At 33.4% G+C, this 19,799-nt stretch overlaps 1 protein-coding gene across 12 annotated transcripts in view; it reads left to right on the plus strand.

Annotated features, from left to right (window-relative positions):
- The window catches only part of LOC105831066 (potassium voltage-gated channel subfamily H member 2), a 179,066-nt gene that overhangs the window by 153,520 nt on the left and 5,747 nt on the right, over nt 1-19,799 (plus strand). For 6 of the 12 annotated variants that reach the window (XM_012670922.3, XM_036291879.1, XM_036291882.1 and 3 more), the window contains 13 exons: nt 3,075-3,318; nt 4,527-4,708; nt 6,048-6,068; nt 12,735-12,889; nt 13,961-14,081; nt 14,186-14,306; nt 14,729-15,038; nt 15,693-16,029; nt 16,309-16,493; nt 17,434-17,558; nt 18,202-18,297; nt 18,980-19,120; nt 19,363-19,684. In XM_012670922.3, coding sequence (XP_012526376.1) covers nt 3,075-3,318; nt 4,527-4,708; nt 6,048-6,068; nt 12,735-12,889; nt 13,961-14,081; nt 14,186-14,306; nt 14,729-15,038; nt 15,693-16,029; nt 16,309-16,493; nt 17,434-17,558; nt 18,202-18,297; nt 18,980-19,120; nt 19,363-19,684 — 2,360 coding nt within the window. The remainder of the gene's footprint in view (nt 1-3,074; nt 3,319-4,526; nt 4,709-6,047; nt 6,069-12,734; nt 12,890-13,960; nt 14,082-14,185; nt 14,307-14,728; nt 15,039-15,692; nt 16,030-16,308; nt 16,494-17,433; nt 17,559-18,201; nt 18,298-18,979; nt 19,121-19,362; nt 19,685-19,799) is intronic. The other 6 variants (XM_036291881.1, XM_012670925.2, XM_036291886.1 and 3 more) reach the window with 4 other exon arrangements.

A 19,799-nucleotide genomic window follows, 5' to 3' on the forward strand; every position in this document is an offset into this window, starting at 1 on the left:
GTAAGTCGGGCCGTCGTAAAGAAACGCGTAGTCACGAATGGCGTATTGTAAATGACTATTGTATGGCATTGGGTAAAAGTACTTCAAATTTGTACATTTTTGTCTTTTTAAAATCTTTTTTTTTATTATTTTGGTATCGCAAAAAGTTTTAAACTTAATTCCTCTTTGATGTCACGTTGAAAACCTTCACAAATTCTTTCTCAACATGCAACAGTTCGGGCAATAGGATTTTTGAAAGAATATTGATTTCTGTATGTGATGTCTGACAAACGTACTGTTACGTTTGTAACATTTAATATTTTTTTGCGCGACTTATTTCCGCGCCATTTTTTCTGGTTCGTTGAACGTTGATAGATTATGATCATATACCACGATAGTTATTCGATAATTCCAGGTCACGGCGCGTGATAACTAGCTAATGCTATCCACCATATCCTCTTTCGTGTATTCAATTACTTCATCTCCGTTACGTTCAGCTAAAACGCCTTAGCTCGAAGGGAAATTCTGCATAAACTAATACTCATTGCAATCAAATTATAATTCTTATGCTAGGAAATTCTTTTCTCACTTTTTTCACTCGCCATTTGATGGCGAAATTACTTATTTGACTTAATATTTGTAACTTATACTTTTAGTATTCGGAGAAGATAAAATTAACACAGAATTTAAAGGAAAAAAAAAACACAAAAGTAACTAGAAAGAAGATATGTTTCAAAGAGAAAATCGATGTAGTTTTTACGATGTATTTATTAATTCGGATAAAGTGTAAGTTTTCTGAATTTGTTTTGAAGTAAAAAGCCATAAAGCAAAAAGAGATCTCTCGCAGTTTATAAAGAACGACGATAAACTATTGCAATAACTTCAGGTCATTGGAATGAGGTCGCCCTGGCGATCCTTCTCACCTAGCATCGGGCGCATGAATAAAACATGACCTACCTGAATTTACATTCTCGCAGCTGTCTTTGACGAACCAACCAGCGCGTTTTCATCCCCTCTTCCTCTCCTGACTATATGCTTTTCAGATGGAAGCTGATAATAAAAAATCGATAAAGAAGCTAAGGAAGGAACTAGCGAACTATCCTGAATCTTTTCCCTTTATTTAAAAATACTTTATAATGCGACGGATTTATTTCTTACTAGATATTTGACATCTGATAAATCGGATGAGATTAAAATATAAGTACAATCGTAATGCTCCACTTCGAAATTTCAATGATAGTATCAAGCATTAAGCAACAAACATAAATTTTTCTTAATTTAGAAAAATATATGTTAAATTAAAAAAAAAACGTACAATACATTAATATTTAAAATTGGAAAAATTAAAATAATACATTTAGTATAGATTATATAATTCAAAGACTGATTCGAATATATAGAAATATAAAACGGAACAAATATCATGAAATAGTACTAGCAACGTGATGATGAATAATGATGTTGGCATTCGCATCGGCAATATCCCATTTTCCATTTTTATCCACTTATCGGTCGCTTATCGGCGGGGGGTTGATAATAATAAATCGACAGAGACGAAGGGAGAGACGAAGGAAGAGGGAGCGAACTGCGACTTTGTCCGAGATAGGATCAGTTCGTGTTGCAAGCCTCTCGAGTGCGGGTTATCGTTATCAAATTCTTAGGCTACATTGCTAGACTAGACGACCGAAGAAGACTGTCAACGGCTCAATGTTGCGTCTCCGATTTGACAGGCCAAAATATATTGGCTGAGGGTGTGACGGTGGTGCTACTCTAACCTGCACGCCGTTTCTCGTGAGCGGATTGCTAGCCGACCAACCCCGAGCCAATCGAACGAACGCCTCCCTTCGTCGGGCCGCATTGCATCAGTGTTAGACTGGCGCTTGGACGGCACTCTTCCGGTTCTTCCCACGTTCTCGCGCGCCGTAAACAAGCGTCCCCGATTCCGAGCTGCCGCGTGGGATCGATATCTCGAAATATCGCGCGTGTTTCGGAAGCGTTCCTGAACTGTCGATCCATTTGATTCCGTGTGGTTTCGCGCCTGAAATTTCCATCCGGTGATCGATAGCGATAACATAGGGATATTAACGTTTCCGATGTCTCTTGGGGCCACGTGTATTTCATTAATTTCATATGTAAATCGCGGCTGTTTTCATGATCTAATCTCGAGGTTTCAACGGGGATTGTCGTCGTTCGATATTATGACGGAATTAAGCACGAAGCTTTAAAGGAATCACGGATTACAACGGCGTACTAAGTGGTTAAGCTTGCACTCGCGTATAAGTGCTTTAACCCTCTTTGCCAGGCACTTGCGACGATAACCTCTTGCGTGAAATCACCCTCGAATATTAGTGGGTAGCTCGAAAGAGACAATAGCAAATAACAACAGCTTGGTGAGGGAGAGTTCATCGGTTGTAGGGGCGATGTTATCAGAGATGTGGAGCAGCGTGATTCGAAAAATCTATCTTCATCCACCAGCCGGATCGGGTTGACGAAATGGATGTATGGAAAGTTTTGGCATAAAATATTTCCCTCCCCTCTCGGGGGAGACCTCGCTTTTATCGTCGATTTATGTCTTTGCTGATCGATTCCAAATCGCGTGCGTCTTAATGGCAGAAAGTCTAATAAATAACTTGAAACGTTTCTGCGTTAGACAGATCAGCAAATAGTTCCGTTCGCTTTCGCGCTCTCTTCTTCCGTGTACCTTGTAGGTGATGTGAAATGCTGCTAGTACATCACGTTCTCATCATCATACGGTATCTTATAAGTGCAATTTTATTCGTAATGGAATTTAACGCGCGTAATGTTAAGCTGATGTCACATCGTTATATCACGTAACAATGTTTCAATAATGTTATTGGAACGTTCGCTGGATAAAACCGATACTAACCATTTTCCATTATCTCTTTGAAACGTAACATACTTTTTTACACATATAAACGCTGAGTTTACATTGCGTTAAATTTAATGTGTAATAGCACGAGAGACAAATCTCCCTTTCAAAGGACATGAAGTTTTTATTTTATAAGACGATTGAGAGTGAAAAAAGACAGAAGTGAAGCAAACCTATCCCAAAGTTTCAATATCGCTTGTCGCAGGTGCTGTCTCTCGGAGCAGACGTCCTCCCAGAGTACAAATTACAGTCCCCCAGAATCCATAAGTGGACCATACTACACTACTCACCATTCAAGGCGGTCTGGGATTGGATTATATTGCTGCTCGTGATGTATACCGCCATATTTACGCCGTACGTCGCCGCTTTTGTTCTATCGGATCCGGATTACAACAGCAGAAAGAACAAGAAGTACAGTGACGACCCCATCGTTATTATAGATTTCATAGGTGAGCCAGTTTATAACTTAATCTTTTTTAGAGTAATATTGTTTTTAGAATAATGCTCTTAATTTTCCGAAAGAATAAAATCGAGGAAAAAATCCGTAAAAATAGGAAAAAATGTTTCGAAGCTTTTAAAACATGGACATCAAGGGTAATAAAAGTGATCATTTAAAAACAAAAACTCGGAAAATAATCGGCAAGGAAAAAAATCGGAAAAAAGTTTTTTTCTCAAAGTTTTTATGAACTTTTCTGAATTAAGAACACTAGTAACTAATAATAATATACAAAAGTAATGAAATTATAACATTAACCAATATAATATGAGAACTACAATGATAGCAATGACAATAATAACTTTTATATCAATTGTAATAGTTAGATGATTTACAGTTGGTTCATAGTTACGTAGAATAATAGCTTAATTTTTTGATTCTAGAACAAGATTTTATAATAAAAATAAGAACAAAATAAAATAATATAAGACTATCTGTTACACTGAGAGATAAAACCAACTCTTAGAGTATTAAGTTTTAAATTTGATATCGACGCCCGAGAGTAGTAATGTAACGTTTCATACAATGTAGGACACGTGTCACGACTGTTTGAAACAATAGAATGGATAAAGAGACAATAGTATGGGAATAGAACGAACGGGAAAGAAATCGGAGAAATGTCCAAACGAATAATTCTGGAGATACTATCTCACGTTATTTCACGTTTCTTCGTGAGATTATTTTTGTTGAAACTTTGGTGAATGCAATTGAACATTTGATATTTTATCGAGATGTAGAAATAAAATAAAGGTTAAAAAAATAATTTGAATTAGGACGAAAATAATAATTAAAATCGAGAAAAGGCTGATAAACATTATAATTAGATCTTAGTGCTCAAATTATTTTTTTATGTAATTTAATAATAAACATTCTATTCTTAACTCTTAAATTGAATCAGAATAAGAATATCATGATATTAAATTGATAATTAATCTGATAATAATATTGATATTAACATTTATCTATAATTTATCTCCTTAAAAAATTGTAAAGAATTTGTTGTGAAAGGTATTATATCAACCAAAATAAAGATTAAGTTGCAGTTTATTTGGATACTCAGTGATTTACTATAATAGAATACATCCAATAATTATGGAAATATTAGAAAGTTGGCGATTTCTTTAGATATAGCATATACAGCAATGTGTCTTTATCTTTCAGTCGACGTCACATTTATCGTGGATATCATCATAAATTTTCGCACGACGTTCGTCAACAGCAACGATGAGGTGGTCTCCCATCCTGGAAAGATAGCCGTCCATTACCTGAAGGGTTGGTTCATCATCGACCTGGTAGCTGCCATTCCTTTCGACCTCCTACTCGTCGGCTCGGACACTGATGAGGTAAGGCCTGTCGCACGCTTTGCATTATGTTATATTGTCTTTTTTTCCATTCAGATCTGGTGTTCAAGAGACCGTGTCTTACGCCAAAGATACTAAAGATACCAAAGCTAATCTTTTAAGTTTCCTAGTATTTTTTAATGAGTTATCTTAATGACGGATATATAAATTTAGAAGTAAAGATCACGAAAATAATGTTAGAAAGTAAAAGGCAAACTCGTGAACGCCAGATTGTCAGACAAAATTTTCTAGAATGTCGGTGTTAGTTGGTAAATATGATTAGGATGACATGCCGAGCCCAAGTTACGTGCCCATAGATGTGACTTTACCAGACTGGTGCTTAGTTCGTTTCTCCCTATTTTCGACTATTTCGGTGTTGAATGATTTCATTTTCCTTTGTCGAGTTAGTCGAGTCGTCGTGTTAATGTGCACACAATGTATATGTCCGGGCGAGTGAGAGACGTTCTAATGGCTTCTCGCTGTCTGGAACAATTTTACACAATGTTTAAACGTGTGCTACACGTGCGTCGTGAATTAATTATACACTGAAAGCCGCATTTTCCATTTCCATATCTAGATTCGCATTAGACAGAACTATAGCTGGACGCATTAACAAGTAACTATACGATGTTTGGTGTCAATTACGTTAATTACGAAATCATATATTACGCGAGATGACATGCATAGATTATAATCCCTTTGTCTTGCATTAATTCGTACCTGTACGCACACGTATACATACACTCTTCATAAATATGTAAGTAAATATATATAGTTTGTCGCTGTGAAAATTTCTGCTCTGATTGTCGAAGTATTAGACTATGATACATCAGGTTTTTGTCAAAATTCTCTTCTATTTTTTATCGTGTTTCTTTTTTTTGATTTGCTTTTTAAGTGATTTTTTTTTAATTTTTCTCTCATGAGTTTTTTATAAGATTTCTCCACGAGATCTTTATTTATCTCTCTCTCTCTTTCTCTTTCTCTCTCTCTTTCCCCTCGATTTGTAAATGATAACCGGTGGCTAACGAAGGTAATCTATATAGAAAAAAACGGTGAATATAAATAACCTTTCCTCTCATTAATTTAATTTATCGAGCTTCCATAAGAGAGACCAGAATATCATTCGCATCCCTGATCGACCAGTTTCTGTAACGAAGTAATTAATGAAGCCCTCCATCTCGGCATTTTGTTCAAAGTTAAACGAGTCTGGAATGCGTACGAATTTCGTATTTCTATTTCAAGCGAATGTTCACTCATAATATTTGATCTAGAAAATAAAATTATAAATCATTCTCATGATGTGAAGAGAACAAATTTTAATCTCAGTTTAACGTTTTCGTAGCTCGGCTTGGACAAGGATGAGGTTAGTTGACACATAATATACATAAGCGATCCTCACTGACGTGTCTTTTTTCGTTATTACTTAACGAGGATAACAATCCACACCGTTTTCACACACCAAACGATTAAAATCACCACCGCAATCACGAGTTTTCTATAATAACTACTTTCCCCTCTATCTTTCTCTTTCTTTCTCTCGATCCCTCTTCTCTCTCTCTCTCTCTCTCTCTCTCTCTCTCTCTCTCTCTCTCTCTCTCATGTATAAACTGCTTAAACACATATTACACATCTTAAATACTTTCAGCACCATCTCTCGCAATATCAACCACCCTCTCTCGGCGATACCATCTCGACGATCAAGAGTCTTCACGTGACTCATCACATGTACCAAACACCTCACTCGATCACTGCAACCCTATCTTATGACGAGGAAGTTTGAATAAAGTTGATGGCAAATTGTTGCTCAGATTTCCTTCGTTAAATTACAACTTTTTTCAGTTTGCAAAAACATAATAAATTGTAATGCAAGAAGGCAGGATTTTTTCATCAACTCTATTCTCACATGTACGATATATTAAAATTATAAAAGCATGTTTCTTTTTTTCTGGAATTGAATACTGTATGAAATTACAATGACTCGCTTTTGATCAATCCGTTCGTGCAAGATTTGAAGTAAAGTTTACAAAGAGCATTGCGGCTTGTTACGTTTGCATCATCGCGCTTTTTTCGTAAAATTGGTCCGTTTCGCAAATTGCGTGATATAAGAATAATTATTAGAATCTGGATTTTACTACAACTGACAAGTGGGTGCACGTCTGCGCCAATGGAAATTTTCATAATTTGCATAATATTGAACATAAAAGTATGTTAATATTATAAAAGGATTAATATTCAGTTATGTAAATGTAAAACCCCGATTTCTCGAGTATTGGCGGTAGTGCACATTTAGCTTTTAGTTGCAGCAAAAAATTCGAATTCTAGCAATTGAAAAATTTTTACTGTTGATTAGTTGTCATCGATTATTTATTATATATAAATGTTATATAAAAATTATTGGGGCTATTAATAACTGAGAACTGCAGTTAGTCTTATTCTTTTAACTAGATATTTTCTTATTAGATATCAAACTTTGAATTACGTACGCATTGATCGCACGATTGAGAATATGTGATAAATATCATTTATGTATTTTTGCATCTAGCTTATCCAATTTGATTTCTAGTAAATAAGCTAACGGTAAGCTTGTTTTACTTGCCGAGTTTTGCGCGATTTGGCCTCTTCTTAGGGTTGCAGGACGAATATGATTGCTTATGATTGTCTCGATATATTTCGCAAAATTATGCTTTTGCCGGACTCACGGGCAAGCATTTGAGCATCACACGACACACGTGCTTCCATCAATTCATTAATTTTGAACAATACACATATCAGAGTTTTTTTTTTTTGTCAATCACAGTTTCATGGAACACTGACTGGATTTTGAAGGATATAAAACAGTCGAGAACGTTTTCACAAACAGGAAAATAAATCGAATCACTTTGAAAAATAAAATTTCATAGAATATGAATAAATCATATCACACATGCACACGTATATATATGCGAATATACACAATTCACTAAAAATTGTACACGAACGTGTAACAAAATCATGAATATCAACCAATGGTAACACATAGTGAGAATACTTCAATGGATAATATTGCGATTTTGTCAGCGACTGCGTGTACGCTTCAGCTATTTCTTCAATTCTGTTCCAATACTATGTTGGTTTACCATTCTGTTTTTGAGTTTCTTTTGTATCTTTTTATTACGTCTCTGTTGCAAAGCAATACAAAATCGTAATTATAATCAGTAAAATAGCTAAAAGGTTTTCTGACCGGATTTTTCTGATATGTGCGCGTGTGCACTTATCAAAATTTTATGTATCATATTTGTAGCGAGAATTGAAAGAGCAAGCAAGCATAATGGAATTTTAATGACTTTATCTCTTTATTCGTTTCTCGGGAAAATCGACTTTTCTCGTACACTGGCAAGAGGAGCATCAGAAGTTATTTTTTCAGATGCTGATCTTGAAATATGTTGTAGTACTCTCACTAATGAATGGTTATATTATTTGACCCAACATTTAAGCATTCGCAAGAAAATCGAGTTTAAAATTTTCTGTATAGTTCATGTATTTCTACGAGTAATTAGCTCACTAACGTAACTTGGTACGTAAGATGCTTCACTATGGCAAGCGCTGCCATGAATTCGAATCTTACTTTTTGCTTCTTTTTTAAATCTGTATGCATAGATTATTGTGTAACATACGAATAAATAACCATTTCTACCTGTTTTTTAAATATATATTTTAATAATGTTTTGAAATATTTTTAAAATATATTTTTTTATTAAACATATCTTTTAATATAAAAAGAGAATTTAAAAAAATAAAAAGAACTGATAATACAGAATTAATTAATTAAAACAATTTATTAATAAAGTACGTGCACATTTTTTAGTTTTTATATTTAACAAACATATTTTGACTTATAATAATTTCATCGTGTGTGCTCAGCCTCGACAACTTGTAGACAAATTATATATTTGTGGATATTATTTATCATAATAGTACATTATGTAACAAGAAGGAAGGTTAATCTTTTTAGCATGAGTGCGTTCACCCGCACATTTTTTTGTTATCTGTGCGTCAAAGTGTAGTTCTTTGAATGCCTTGAGGCCTCGAATTGAAGTTCCTTGAATGCCCTGAGGCTTCGAATTGAAGTTTGCCAAGGTTAGGTTTGTGAAAATGACAAAGCGTCAATAATTTTGCGAGAGTTATGTGTGTCGCGAGATGACGTTGAAATGTCGGTAATTCTGTAAGTTACCATATGCATGTCACGAGATTGACGCGCATGCGAGTGTAACAACCCATACAGCACCGAAAGATTACAAAAACATTACAGAAACCTTACATTGAAATATTGTAATATTGTATGGACGTTACGAAGTGTTTCTGCAATGTTACTGCAAGCTTGCGGGAACGCTGAAAATGCCCTGAGAAATATTACAATGTAAGACTACTGCTATGTTACGGTGCAATGTATTTGATGCATTGAAACGCGTTGCTATAAATATGCATAATGCTTCAAATTTAGCAGATAAACTTTGAGAATATATAAAGACAAGAGGGATAAAAATAAATTCGTTGTAATTTGTGTAACTTTATAATCTTTTTGCATCCAAAATTCGGATAAAAAATTGTAAATTTACGTAATTGCAATAAATTTTTTTCTTATTTCTCTTGAATATTTTTATATATTCTCAAAGTTTACCTATTAAAATCTAAAATATATTAAAAGCATATTAGAAAATCAGAAAATTACTACTACATTTTATATAAGAATAAAAACTTACACAATATATTCTATTATCTAAGTAGCATTATTTTTTCTAAGTAGTATTATTTTAGTTATTGTCAAAAGCAATAATATTAATGAATACATATATATGAATTTCTTAGCATTAATATTAAGTTGATTAATTGCACTTTTTGAGATTTATAATAGAACAGTAAATTGAACAATTTTTCAAATAATCAATCATATATGATAATTTTATTTTTTTATTAAAAAAATTGTTTAATTTACTATTCTATTATAAATCTTAAAAAGATTATAATCTTTAGTATAAATATTGTACACAAATTCAAATATTTAAATCTCACAAAGCTATTTAAAAATGTCACAAATGTTTACTTCTTACACAAAGTTGCACTTTGTGTAAGAAGAAAACATTTTTTGCACGTATATTGAAACATTTGATGCATATTTTTTAATATTATATTTTCGGTATTTTATAATATTTCTGCAACATTACTGGAACATTTTGGCGTAATATTGATATTGCATGTTTCTGAAACGTCTCTACAATATTACATTGTAACTCGTAATATTGTAACGTTGCAGCAATGTTGCTGAAAGCTTCTGTGCTGTATGGGAATGATAAAATGTGCTAAGAAGTCATGCTGAAATATTTTTTGCCACGACTTATGTCCTTTATTAGAGGACAAGAACTGTGCAATAATGTTAAGGTGCTGAAATCAATGACTTTATGCACAAAAAAATGACATCAAAGAGACCACTTTCGATGCACATGTAACAAAAAACACATTATTTGTGCATAATAAGACTATTTTATAAATCTAACGTTTTTGCACAATTACATATTTTTTCAAATGTAATCCTAAGATGAATAATGAAATTATTATAAGTTAAAATATATTTTGATAAATATGAATACTAATGTACACTTGTTTCCAGGTTCTGGAGTAACAATAGAAATAGATTACTTATAGAAAATGTTCATGATCACTAGTTTATCATAAAAGTTGCATCTCAATATTTCAGGTAGCCATAAGTTTTATAGGTGTGTATTCTTTACGTCATTTTGAGAAATATTTTCAGTATTAATTTTCTAATTTTAGCGTAACTTTTGAAAGTCTGAATATGGCTTTTAAATAACGTAATTGAACTTAATGTTTGACGTAATGTGTACATGCATTCGATATGTAAAGTTATATTTTCTGCGTTAAGCATTATAGACCACTTGCGAGTATCTGAATGAATCTGAATCTTATGATCCTTTCGAATGCAATTTGGTTATACTTTTATTTTACTTATTAACTAATATATTGTTCGTGTTATAACTTTTATAATACTTCTACAATGCACAAAGTTGCAAGAGCCAAAGATTTTAAATATATTTTTTTACTTTTTTGTGTTACTATGTACAAGATGCTTTTGTAATACTGATGTGCAAATTTACCAAAGAGCATTAATTTTTTATCTTTTAGAAATAAAAATAATATTGAGAATATTTGTTGGTAATATTCCATATCCCTTCATAAATTTACCGCAATCTCTTTTCCTTCTTCAAGAAATCGTTAATTATGTTTGTTATATATATCTGAAGAACTTCTGCTTATAACATGATTGATAGAACTTTATGGGTAACAAACTTGTATCGATAAGAATTATATCACATAAATATTTACTGAATTGTTTAGATAAAAGAAAATGGTGGTTCATAACCTTTTTCTGTCCCTTATTAAATTAACTCTTTTCTCAGTGTAAATCGATTATTTCGATTTTTTGATTCTTGATTTTTCGAAGATTTTGATTTTTAATTTAAATTAACATTTTTGTATTAATTTTTTTTAAATTTATGCCTTATTTTCATAGCATTTATCTTTTCTGTACGCTTACTCTTTCAATCGTTACACGCTTTTAAGAACTTTTGTATACGTGTGATATGCGTATTTTTAATCGCTTTGTCTTTTTAATGTGCTTTGTCTTTCTTGTAATAAACATACAATAAACTGCGTGTGTATTAAAAAACATTACACTGGAAAAATGATATTATTTGTTTTAATTTATTGTTTTTAAAGTTCTGCTTCAAGCTCACACATAGTATGTGGCATTGAACAAATTGTTTCTACTGAACAATGCATGATACCCATAAAAACCTCTCTCTCTCTCTCTCTCTCTCTCTGTCTCTCTCTTTTTCTCTTCTCCCTTCCTCTTTCTCTCCCCCCCCTCTCTCTCTCTCTCTCTCTGAAAACGATCAATGTAAATTTACACTTACTGTTTGCATGCTTAGATATTTTTTTAACCGAGAAGTTTTCGAATTCTAGGCAGGTAAGAACAAACAGGAAGCATGAATATGCCCGTTCATGCTAGACAATTGTTTTAAGCTGATATAATTGCAGCTTTTCAACAAGCAGCTTTTTTTTTATTTCGGCGATTGTGCTTGCCAATCAATTTGTAATTCATCATACCTTATTTAATTATAAGTCAAGAGTGCTCGCACTACAATTTAATGTATTATATGAAAGATATTTTGAATTTCTTTTCTTTTTGAAATTGTATTTTTAAAAAGGGCGCAAGTGACTCGAATCAAAACTCGAGTTTACTTGCAACAGCAATTTCGCAACAAGGAAGTCGTCACTTTACTCAAAAGGTACCTTTCACTAAATGTAGTGACTTAATGATGTTGCGAATTAATTTCTCCTTGTAAATTATTGAAAGCTCGGTCTTTGAATACTGGCTGCGGTTAAATTGATGCGCCAAGGAGTGGCACACCGTGAAGACGATTTCAACTTTGATATTTGAGAGACTCGACGAAATGTCATGCATGTATCGTATTGTGATTCTGGCGGGCGATGTTCTCTGTTTCAATAATTGATGCGTAACCGAAGTGACGACTTCCGGCGAGAGTGACACTTGCAACATGGAAATGGCCTTTACGCGAACGTTGAATAATTAAGTTTTATTAGATAAAACATTCATATTGAGGCGCGTTTAATGGACATGGCGCAGCTGCCATATATTTATGATCATCAAGCTTGTAATTTATGCGTGAAAATAATTATACATTTGTAAAAAAAACATAAAAGAATTTATATAATTATTTAAGAACTCCCGAAATATTTTTGTTTTATATCAATGTCATTTATGCAAACTATTTGCTGTAAAGGCACGAGTAATTCCAGAATAGACGAAACAGTAAAAAAAAAAAATCAATTATTTAAAGTTACATAATAATGAATGCCGTTGAATGAGGCCGATTTCTGTATGGCGAGATGTTTTGAAAAATTCATATTTCGGAGATTCAGAAGATAGAAAAAAATATTTCATCATTTTCAGACGACAACCTTAATCGGACTTTTAAAGACGGCTCGTCTATTGCGCCTTGTCAGGGTGGCCAGGAAGATCGACAGATACAGCGAATATGGCGCTGCCGTTTTATTACTTTTAATGGCCACTTTTGCTCTTATTGCTCATTGGATGGCGTGTATATGGTGAGTGATCTATATATCTTTGAAAATACTCGAAAATACTACATCAAATAACGTCTATTTCTTCAACTGTAATTTCCTTAATCTTTTCGAATCCGAATTATTCTTAGAAACGACACACGCACGCGCGCGCGTGTATCAACGAGCCCTAATTGAACTAAATAGTTAAATATTTACTAAGATAAGATTTTTTGAAGACAGTGATACATATGTATTATTAGTTCCGACCTTCTTTTATCCCGTAGAAAGAGGGGAGGAAATGGATTTGCGTGGAAAGTCAAAAATTTATGTAAAATAGAATAAATTATATACTTTGTGTCAAACTATAATCAGAATAGGAGATAGGGAGAAATGTTTGCATAAAAGCCTTGCTTTGCATAAAAAATCAAGCAATATAAAATCCATTTGTAATTTTATAATTTAACCCTTTGATTTTTAAATGATAAAAATTTTATTGTAAAACAATAATTTTTTAGTAATGATTTTAACGAATAATGAGTGACAGTTAATACTTCTTAGTAATGACATTCAAGAACACAATAATGATCATGATAACGTATGTCAAGGTTGAAGTCATCGGAGGTGGGTCTTCTATATTAAATAATTATCCATTTCCTAATTTAAGTTCAATCTTGATTAAAATATATTCTGAAAAAGAAAACTGTCAGAAAATAGTAAATTGCTTCTTTATAAGTCGTAAAATTACGAAAAGTTTAAAAATTTTTTCTTTGTTTTTAATAACACAAAGAACTTTTTTATATTTTAATAAATTTTATCACAAATTGATTCTGGAAAATTGTATTTTAGAGATTATTTACTTTTTTTTTAAAATTAAATTCGCAAATTTTATATCTTTCTAATTTAACTATACAAGTATTATACATTCTGTCTCGTTTTAATCAAGTTGATTTTTATTTTTTTTCTTCGTAAAGTAAATAAGCCATCTTTTTTATTGTAAAGACAGGGGGTTTATTTCTTATCGATAGAAGATTTTGTATTCAAATTTCATAACATAAATTTTGAAACACTACTTTGAATATAATGCGTTATTTTAGTGTTTTACGTTTTTTAAAGGTACGCCATTGGAAACGCCGAGAGACCAACTCTAAAGAGCAAGGTTGGTTGGCTCGATATTCTAGCTAACGACACGCATCAGTTTTATTTTCACAATAACACCGGCGGACCGAGCATAAAAGTAAGCCATTCGCGCAAGTACCTCTCTGAATACGCTCTATTTAAGATCGTACTCTTTAATGCGAGTCCCTTTGTCCGACATGTAACACTCTAATTTTTTTTCAGAGTCGTTATATTACGGCGCTGTATTTCACTTTCAGCAGCCTCACGTCCGTAGGATTTGGGAACGTAGCGCCCAATACTGATGCCGAGAAAATCTTTACAATAGTTGTCATGTTGATCGGATGTGAGTTGATATATAATAACGAATCTGTCGTCTACAAGCATACGCGTCTTTAATCTTTTTATTGAAAATAATATTCATAATAATATACATATGGGACATTCTACGTCAACTGAGACAGAGTTATGCCCAAAATTTAACGCAACAGAAAGAAACGTTTGAGAGCTCAAATTAATCGTATTCTCATATACTTTCGAATGTCGAATTGACCGCCATATTGAATTTTTTAACAACGCCATATTGCATTTGAAAGTACACGAGAATACGATTATATATATGTATATTAAATATTCTATATTTTTAGGTTTTATAATAGCAGTGCATAGACAATAACAAAATTAATTTGTCTAATTGAACTATTAAATTATTTTAATCCGTCGTTAGATATGGAATTCGCGATCTATTTCACGGTATATCAATTTTAGCCTTGATGTACGCCAGTATCTTCGGTAACGTATCAGCGATCATCCAGAGGCTGTACAGCGGCACCGCTCGGTATCATACACAGATGATGAGAGTCAGAGAATTCATAAGATTCCATCAGATCCCGAATCCGCTCCGTCAGCGATTGGAGGAGTACTTTCAACATGCGTGGACCTATACGAACGGGATTGACATGAACAGTGTTCTGAAAGGGTTTCCCGAGTGCCTTCAGGCTGATATCTGTCTTCATCTTAATAGGAATCTTTTAAACAATTGCCGAGCCTTTGAAGGGGCCAGTCCAGGTTGTTTAAGGTATTTGTCTTCTAATGTACTTGAAATCTTTTCAGGAGTATTGTCGTTTTTATAACAAATAAAATTTAAGTAATGAAAACGATAATTTATTAATTAAAAATATTTTTTATTGGTACTGATAAATATTGATGAGAAAAAACTGAAAAAATATTTATAATAATAATTAACATAAATAAAATGTGATTGTCACATTTTTACCAATGTAGCGTTATATTTGAAAAGAATTGTATAATTTATGACCATTTTATACTCCTACACGAAAATAATAAAGCTTTTTTTTTAATTCTAAAATGTTCTTTATAAAAAAACTTCTCTCTTACGAATATAGTTTTTCTTATATATGAATATAGAATTTTTATATTTTGTTCGCAATTAAATTACCTAAAACTCTTCTTTCCATGAGACTCAATAATGTTATTTTAAGAAATTGTTTAAAAAATACTGAACGGAAATTTGAAAAAATTTAGAAGATTACTTATATAATCATAAATTTATTCATTAAATTTTTTAATGTTCTTATATTATGTGAAAGACTGAAGAATTTTCGTGCTAAGTTCGTGTAAGATAATATTTTTTTATACTTTTTGTAAATAAAGATTTAATTTCCATACATAATTAATTCATGATTACAAAAAAACCTTTTTTGTAAAACAGGGCATTATCCTTAAAGTTTAAGACGACGCACGCGCCTCCGGGTGACACTTTAGTCCATCGAGGGGATGTATTGACTTCCCTGTATTTTATATCCCGCGGGAGTATTGAGATCTTGAAGGATGATATCGTAATGGCCATTTTGGGCAAAGACGATATATTTGGCGAAAATCCATGCATTTATCCGACAGTCGGAAAATCGTCTTGTAACGTTCGCGCCCTTACATATTGCGACCTTCACAAGATACATCGGGACGACCTGCTTGATGTCTTAGCACTTTATCCAGAATTCTCCAATCACTTCAGCCAGAATCTCGAGATTACTTTTAACATGCGAGATGTGAGTATAACTCGCAGTTTTTTACGCCCAATTTAATATAATACTCTCTTGCTTCAATTTTTTTGTTGTGACAAAAAATTTACGAACATTTTTAAGTTTATTCTTATATATACATTACACACCCTTGACGATTTTTATATTTTGATTTTAATTATATATTGTTTAAATTATTACTTGAATTAGCGTGTGTTGACAATTATATTGAATATAGCAATTTATATTCGTACCAAACTGATACACGGTCCAATTTACAAGTGTACACCGCAACTTCATTTTTAGGAGGAGCAAGCTGGTGTTGATCCAATATCAGCAAGATTCCCTGTTAGTACTCCGACCGACATCGACGTCGATGCAAGGAGATTCGCTTTCCGTCCACCAAGATACCGTCGAGGACCCGGTGGTCCTGGCACAAATCTTATTTCCACATTTCGACAAGACTCCTTACAGGATGATCAAGATGATTAGTAAGATTATTTTTTAAATATTTTTTTTAGTTCATCATTAATAGAAAGATTAATATTACCTCGATAGAAAAAGATTTATAAAATTGTATGAGTAAGGATTGTAAAAGATTTATAATCCGTCATTATGAGGGCATAGTTGAGACATTAATAAATGTTTGCGTAATTAAATTTTGAAATAATATGTTGGCATAACAATAGCAATATGACGAATTATCTTAACAACATATTTGCAAAATTAAATTTAGAAATAAATTGTGCAATAATTGAGAAAAATATTTCAGTTGTAACATGTTTAAAACATTAAGAAATATAATTGTGCACAAAAGACTCAAATTATTCCTCAATTATTTCTAAATTATGATGCACAACTATTGAAACACGGAATGTGTAATATTGCATGTTTCAATATTTGTGCATTATAATGTAGGAATGATTTAAGAGTTTCTTAAATGGACTGCAACTAATCTGTCAGACAAAGTGCCTCTTTTAATCTTTATTAAATGTCTAGTGAATAAGCGATATTTAAGTTAAACTCATTGTAATACCTTTTGGTATTAATTTTGAATTAAATATTGAAGATTAAATGCTGTAAATATTGCACATTATTATTGCTGCATTATTGCTGCATTATATTGTGAAAATATTAAAGGTTATAATGTGATAATTTTAAATGCTGAAATAATTGCAAAATATTTATGTTTCAATATTTGTCTAATCTTTCATAAATATTATTTAAGAATTATATTCTGACAAAACTGTTGCGTTATGGCGAATCATCGTAGCACAATCTTTAATGCTTTTATTGTTTGCAAAATCTTCCAATCGGGGTAGTACTAAGATAATCAAGATAAACAATTTATGGATTAGAGCAAAAATAATAGCACAGCGTGTTTGCCGAAGACGACAGATTGATCGATCAGCTTTTTTTTATCCATTGTAGTGACAAAGGTAGCGGTCATGGTATCTTAGAGTTCAGCACAGACAAGGCCGGTCAAGACGTAACACCATTGAATTTGGAATTCGACGAACCTAAACAGAAAAATTCGACCTTAAACTCGATAACTGGTGAGCAAATATTGCTTTTTCCATCGGAGAAATGATTTCTCTCGTGTTTGTTCCTAATATTTTGTTTGAGGAATGTTATTTATTGCACGGATATAGATCCTCTCTATAACAGAGTAATTCCTTTTATGATTGACTCCAGATTTTTAATTTTGGATGTTTACGATCTTTGTTCATTAATTAACAGCAAGGCTCCTTGTAAAAATTGATTGCAAATGCGTTTGCGCCCGCATTGACGTCTTGCATTTAGCGCTAAATATATCTTTAAATGGCAAACGTTTACTTGTTTGTAATATCAAACTTTTAATGATTTGAGAAGGAGATTTGTATGATCACATTTAACGCTAAATGCGCAACATAAGCTAAGTTTCAGAACTTTTTTGATCCGCTTACAATTTGTAAGAATGTTAAAAACTTGTCTTTCCTTTCTCGTAGGCTTTTAAAGTGTATTTTACGTCCAGCTCGAAGCAGCTCATTATGTATTCAATTTGCATATATTTAGTTATCATTATTATGGCAATTTTTCCCTTAACTTCCTCTCTTTTTCTAGCTCTTTCTCTTTCTCTCTTCTTTCTCCCCTTCTCTGAGCGTATTGCTTTTTGTTTGAGTCCCAAATTCGATAACACCTTAAAACCTGGTTGTTCAGGCATGCTAACCCATCTCAAGCGCAGCATACCGGATCTACGACAGCACAAGATTGATCTGCAGCCACTTACCAGTCACGATTATCTTGCAAAGCAAAGTAAGTACGCCCGTGTATATTTCGAATACCCCGCAGTAGATTAGCCCGACCCCATTACACCTAATGTCATTTCCTACCCCTTGACTTGCCGAATTTCGTTAAAATTCCGAAGTGAATGACTACTGTTTTATCTGGATAATTAATTCTTGATCGCGATTGCATGCTATAATAGAGACTGTCTAGCAGAGCGCGATTATGTACTTGTCTGTATATACATACATACATACAAGATGTCCCAGAATACCCAGGTGGGTCAATGCTCGTAAAAAGGTAGAAGGGATCGAGATGAACATAAAAGTCCAATATTGTCTTGGATTAGGTTGATCAATAATTGAGATATTAACGTATAGAATCTGCAAATAATCGCTCGAGCGAATCGAGCTTTTCCCTCGGCGCGCTCTTATTCCCATAATTTGAAAAATTAATACCTTGATTATTGGTGAACCCAAGACAATATTGGACTTTTATGTCCATTTCGATCTCTTCTACCTTTCTCCGAGTGTTGACCCACATGTTTTGAGACACCCTGTATATGTATATATATATATATGTATGTATGTATGTGTATACATATATGTATATGTGTGTATATACATATATATATGCGATAAGTAGCATCCAATATATAACGTATTCCTTCGTACTCGTGGTACTCAACAAAACTGGCGTTTAAAACGTATAGTGACCACGCCGCTGACAAAATCGGCACGTCGGAGTTCCGCCGCTGGCGAGAGTTGCCTCAGTCAAAACATCGTTCATCCCACTTCGGCAACGTCGAGCCACTACACCACACCATCGCCCCCGCAGCATCCTCATTCCCATGGTAGGGGCCTCATTTAATCTTAGTAATTTCTGTCATTCTTCGCTTTTCGTCTCTCACACTCACTTACCGATATGAAATTCAGTTAGCTTATGCTGTGTCCAGTTATCATGTGTCCTTTATTCGCGTAATGTATATTGATTATCATGTAGATACGTCAGATTATCGTGAGATTATGTTCAAATATTAATCGCGATCAAAATCGAGTTGTCACGAGATGAAGATGTTTGCTCTTCTTCTTGCAGGTGACTTTCAGAGCGGCCCAGGTCGGCCTGTGGAGGAGATCAACGCCAGAATCGATCAGCTGTCGCGGCAGGTGACCTCATTGGAGCACTCAATGGCTGGCGACATCAGATTGATCTTGAGTCTACTCCAGCAAACGCTCAACTCGTCAAGAGAGACCTCCAGCATCGAGATGATGCCGGGAACTGTACCTGCCGGCACGAAACAAAGTAGCCGTGCACCTGCATTGATCCAAAGATCTTCAAGTGAGCCGCAACCACCGACGGTCCCGGCGGGCAGCGGAAACGGAAAGATTCAACCCAGCACGTCGCACGGCTTGTTCAGGTGGGAACACAATGAATGAGAAATTCTGCGCGAGTTTCTGGTGGTTCTAACTAGTCGGATCACGACTTAACGTTAGAACTAGCTTCACATATACGACTGTTTGTGCGCAACAACG

The sequence above is a fragment of the Monomorium pharaonis genome, chromosome 9 (genome assembly GCF_013373865.1).
Source record: "Monomorium pharaonis isolate MP-MQ-018 chromosome 9, ASM1337386v2, whole genome shotgun sequence".
NCBI lineage: Eukaryota > Metazoa > Arthropoda > Insecta > Hymenoptera > Formicidae > Monomorium > Monomorium pharaonis.